General features: G+C 33.1%; 1 protein-coding gene across 2 annotated transcripts in view; it reads right to left on the bottom strand.

Annotated features, from left to right (window-relative positions):
- LOC311296626 (interleukin-1 receptor accessory protein-like) overlaps nucleotides 1–3391 on the bottom strand; it is a 39525-nt gene extending 36134 nt beyond the window's left edge. The window contains exons 1-3 of one of the 2 annotated variants that reach the window (XM_084418475.1): nucleotides 3071–3391; nucleotides 1328–1365; nucleotides 1004–1083 (exon numbers count right to left, since the gene is read on the bottom strand). In XM_084418475.1, the coding sequence (XP_084274601.1) occupies nucleotides 1004–1083; nucleotides 1328–1365; nucleotides 3071–3083 (131 nt within the window). In that variant the 5' untranslated portion in view covers nucleotides 3084–3391. The remainder of the gene's footprint in view (nucleotides 1–1003; nucleotides 1084–1327; nucleotides 1366–3070) is intronic. The other variant, XM_084418476.1, reaches the window with a different exon arrangement.
- Between the last annotated feature and the right edge of the window lie 1609 nt (nucleotides 3392–5000).

Raw genomic sequence — 5000 nt, 5'->3', positions numbered from 1 at the left:
TGCCAAAATATCTCATTAGCTCCGCCCACTACAGTGAAGCGTTGCGAGTAATCGAGTCTATGTTCTCAAAATACTTAAATATTTGAATTTATATGCATATTTTACAATAAACTTTGAAAATAATTATTATCCATTTTAATCAAAAATGATAATCCAATTATAGTCAAAAGCGTGGTGCCCTTTTCTGAAGCACTTATTTTGAGTAACTATTTAACAATGTAGGCCTTTCCATAAATGTCTTTGTATATAAAACATATTTGTAAGAATTGTGTGATATTATCTATATATATTTGTATATACGTATTATATTTTAAATGAATAGCTATATAATACTTCTATAGCCTACATGTAAATAATAATTATTTGTATATGTTTTATTTTATAGGCCTATATTGTGTTATATTTTTAATGTATGTATATGTATATATATAAAAGCACATTTTTAAATGAGTTTTATATATTTTTTATCGTTTTTAACTCGATTACGCTGTTCGCAATGCATCATGGGATTGTAGTTCTTTCCCTCATTAAAGCCGTTAGGTTCACAGCCTCGTATATCTTTGTCTTTTTTTGCGTTTTTTTTTTTTTTTTTTTTGCTTCAAATCAAAGTTTGTAACGTTATGAATTATGATTCGCCTCGTATCTGATTGGCTTGATTCATGCCTTACGACTCTTTAATGAAGACTTCCCTATGAGAGAAATGAATGGAAAAAATACTTCCGGAACCAGCGCCACTGAAACCGTGGACCAATGCACTCTATTGTAAACTATTTATAACTCATTTTATTTGAACAGTGATAAACATAAATTGATCTAGAGTCACAGCAAGATTATAAATAGCCTATGGATTTCAGTATCATAAAACCACATTTTCTAAACTCTCTCTCTCTCTCTCTCTCTCTCTCTCTATATATATATATATATAAAACATTTCACATATACAAGCATTAATTTAGCATTAGCTCAAGTGTGATGTTAAACGGGTCCTAACGGTTCTACTCACATGATCCCGCAGCACAAAATCAGACAATATGGGAGTGATTGACGCCGAGACAGTCCAGAGGCAGGACCGGAGAAACAAGTCTATCAACATATACAGTAAACGACAATTAGACACACACTGTAACGAGAAACACACGCCCAAAACACCTCAAACACACATCAATCTGTCGACACGGCTTAGATTAGATTACACTCAGAAAGAAGAATCAGTAAAGTCTGCAAATAAGGTAGGCTACACATGATAAAAATGACAGGGTTTTACTCTTACTAACTGGTCTATGTATATTCTAATACATGCAGAATGATGTTAAACTGCTTTACTCACATGTTCGCAGGTCCGGTTCTTCTCGTCAGTCCGGTTCACTGCAACAGAACCACAAACTTAGACCAGAACAGACACACAAACACCGATCTCTCTCTCTCTCTCTCTCTCTCTCTCTCTCTCTCTCTCTCTCTCTCTCTCTCTCTCTCTCTCTCTCTAACCCACTACACCACCTCTCTCTCTCTCTCTCTCTCTCTCTCTCTCTCTCTCTCTCTCTCTCTCTCTCTCTCTCTCTCTCGGATGATTTAACGGGTCCCTCTGCGCGACACCGTAAATCGTTAAGGCAAACCGGCGGGACTCTCATCCAATCAACGCGATGCGCTCGAGCGCCGTTCTCACATCCATCTCACCTGGAATGACGAGCGCTCGCTCAGGTGTGATGAACGCGCGCGCTCTCGTAACGCACGAGAGGAAGTCAAAGATGATTACGGCTCAAGTAACAGAGGAAACCTGTAATCTATATATATATATCACATGATGAGATGCGATCACATATAACACTCTACTCTGAGGAGGCAACTGCAGCAAAACCACTCTCCTCAACACCGGTTTGTCATTATAATAATGCACATGATATTTTCCACTGTCAGGAGCTCATTTTAAAGGTAGTTTGATTTAACATGCCACGCCTTTTCAAGTTATTATTTTGAGACCAGACTTGTTTATGCTTGTTGAAGGTTATTAAATCAATAGATGTTCAGTAACTGTTATGAGGAATCAAAAGCGTGGTGCCCTTTAATGAAGCACTTATTTTGAGTGACTATTTAACAGTGTAGGCCTTTCCATAAATGTCTTTGTATATCAAACATATTTGCAAGAATTGAGTGATATTATTTATAGCCTGTATATTTTTATATACATATTATATTTTAAATGAATAGTTATATATTACTTCTATAGCCTACATGTAAATAGTAATAATTTGTATATATGTTTTATTTTATAGGCCTATATTGTGTTATATTTTTAATATATATAGTTCTATATATGTAAATAATAAATATATTTTTTATTTATTTATATAAGTTTAGTAATATTTTACTATATATATATATATATATATATATATATATATAAATGTAATATATCTATACATGTAAATAATAAATATTTTTTTATTTGTATATATTGTGTCATATTTTTGCTATATATATAATAATTCTATATATGTAAATAATAAATACATATTTTTTATATATTTGTATTTATATTTTATTTAAATAATACATATATTTTTATTTGTAGGCTATATATTGTCATATTTTTCTATATATATAAAACTTCTATAGGCTATTATGTAAGTAATAAATATATTTATATATTTGTTTTATATATATATATATATTTGTTTTATATAGGCCTATATATATATATATATATATATATTAGTAATATTTCTATATATGTAAATCATGAATATATTTATATATTTTTACTGTATATACACTATATGTGCTCGTCAGCTCATCTCACGGAATAATCAGCATACTCATATACAGTAACATTTACACGAGACTCTAAAGTTCTTCAGAGAATAGCATTAGGTTACTGTAGTACCAAACGCTGGCAGTACCATGCTATTAAAGACAGTTTTCTGACACACACACACACACACACACACACAGAGAGAGAGAGAGAGAGAGAGAGAGAGAGAGAGGAAGTGTTCAGATGGTGTATAATCACAACATGTGAACACACACTCGCCAGTCAATAAAGCTTCAGGAATGAGAGAATAAACACACAAACCGTGAACGCGCATTCTCGTTCTCCGCTGCAGTTTGTGTCTTTTTTAACGCGGTGTTTCTGTCGCTTCAGCGCGCGACGAACGCTTCCGTGTTTCTCCATGTGAACGGAAACAAGCACGTCGATCTACCGTGGCATCAGATCGTGTCGATTCCGGCTCCTCCTACTGAAGTCCCACGCGTTTGCACAATCCCTCACAACTCAACTCGACGCAACGCGACGCAACTAGAAGAATTGCCCCCCAAAATCACCAAAGCGCTCCGCGCCGCGCGCACGCGCCTCAGAGCACGTGTTGATGTTGCACAAAACTGAAGAGCAGCATCTAGAAGATCAGCTCATAGATCACTTTTAACACACACTCACACTCACACACACACACACACACACACACACACACAATTATTATACATTTTTTGCTGCTTGGGGATATATACTAATTTATATTTATATTTTTGGGAGTTTGAGGGTCTGTATAATGAATATTTTGTGTATCATTTTTTTGTTTATTATCATTATCCCAGTATTTTTGCTGTTTCAGGATCTGTATAATGAATATCTCATGTATAATTTGTATTTATAATTATTATTATCCCCTTATTTGTGCTGCTTGAGGATCTGTATAATTCTATAATCTGTAAAAAAAAAAAAAAAAAAGGAATGTCATGTTTTAATAAATAAACCTACTCAATATCTGCATTTGCATCTGATTTTACTAAAGGTTCCATTGAGAAAGTAAATTCTCAATTCTATTGTATTCTATTGTATTGTATTCTGTTCTATTCTATTGTATTCTATACTATTGTATTCTATTCTATTGTATTTTATTCTATCGTATTCTATTCTATTGTATTCTATTCTGTTCTATTCTGTTGTCTTCTATTCTATACTATTGTATTCTATTCTATTGTATTCTATTCTGTTCTATTGTATTCTATTCTATTGTATTCTGTTCTATTCTACTGTATTCTATTCTATACTATTGTATTCTGTTCTATTCTATTGTATTCTATTCTGTTCTATTATATTCTGTTCTATTTTTTTCTATTCTATTGTATTCTATTCTGTTCTATTGTATTCTATTCTATTCTATACTATTGTATTCTATTCTATCGTATTCTATTGTTCTATTCTGTTCTGTTCTATTGTGTTCTATACTATTGTATTGTATTCTAATCTGTTCTATTCTATTGTATTCAATTCAATTCTACTCTGTTCTATTCTATTGTATTCTATTCACTCCAGTATATGCAGCTCATTCATCTCAGACTGTTGTTTGTTTTGAAATGGCTGTCATTGCATATTCATCATGTGTGTGTGAAATCTTTGTGGTTTGCTCAGATATATAGTGTGTGTTAGTGTGTGTGAGGTTTGCTCAGATATATATATATAGTGTGTGTGTGTGTGTGTCAGATGTGTGATTTAGAAGTGCTCGTCAGTGCGTGGTTGTGTATGTGTGAATGAGAGAGTCCTGTGATACACTAGTTATAATGTTTGTGCACGTGATTTACAGTTATGGATCTGCATCGCATTTGTAAATCAAACCCAGTCCGGTTTATTTTATCGATATTAACATCCACTCCCTCCCTGACTCATGCGTTTCCCGGTGTCTGCTGGAACTTTAATTAACACTGTTTATGAGTGTTTATGTGCTGGAGAATATTCAGACTTTCACTTTAAATAAACACCACAGCGATTCCTCAGCGGATCTGACACACTCAACAAACTGTTCACGTCTAAATCATTTGTATTTTTCTGCTTTGTGGATCATATTGCAATGATATTTTATTTAAATGTGCATTTGGCAAACATTCTATTTAAAGCATTAACACAAAATATGCATTCTATTCTACTCCATTCTATTCCATTCCATTCCATGCTATTCTGTTCCATTCCATTCTATTATATTTAGGGCTGTCAAATCGATTAATCACAT

The sequence above is a fragment of the Rutilus rutilus genome, assembly GCF_951802725.1.
Source record: "Rutilus rutilus genome assembly, chromosome: 9".
In the NCBI taxonomy this organism is placed as follows: domain Eukaryota; kingdom Metazoa; phylum Chordata; class Actinopteri; order Cypriniformes; family Leuciscidae; genus Rutilus; species Rutilus rutilus.
This window is presented reverse-complemented; position numbering and strand designations above follow the sequence as displayed.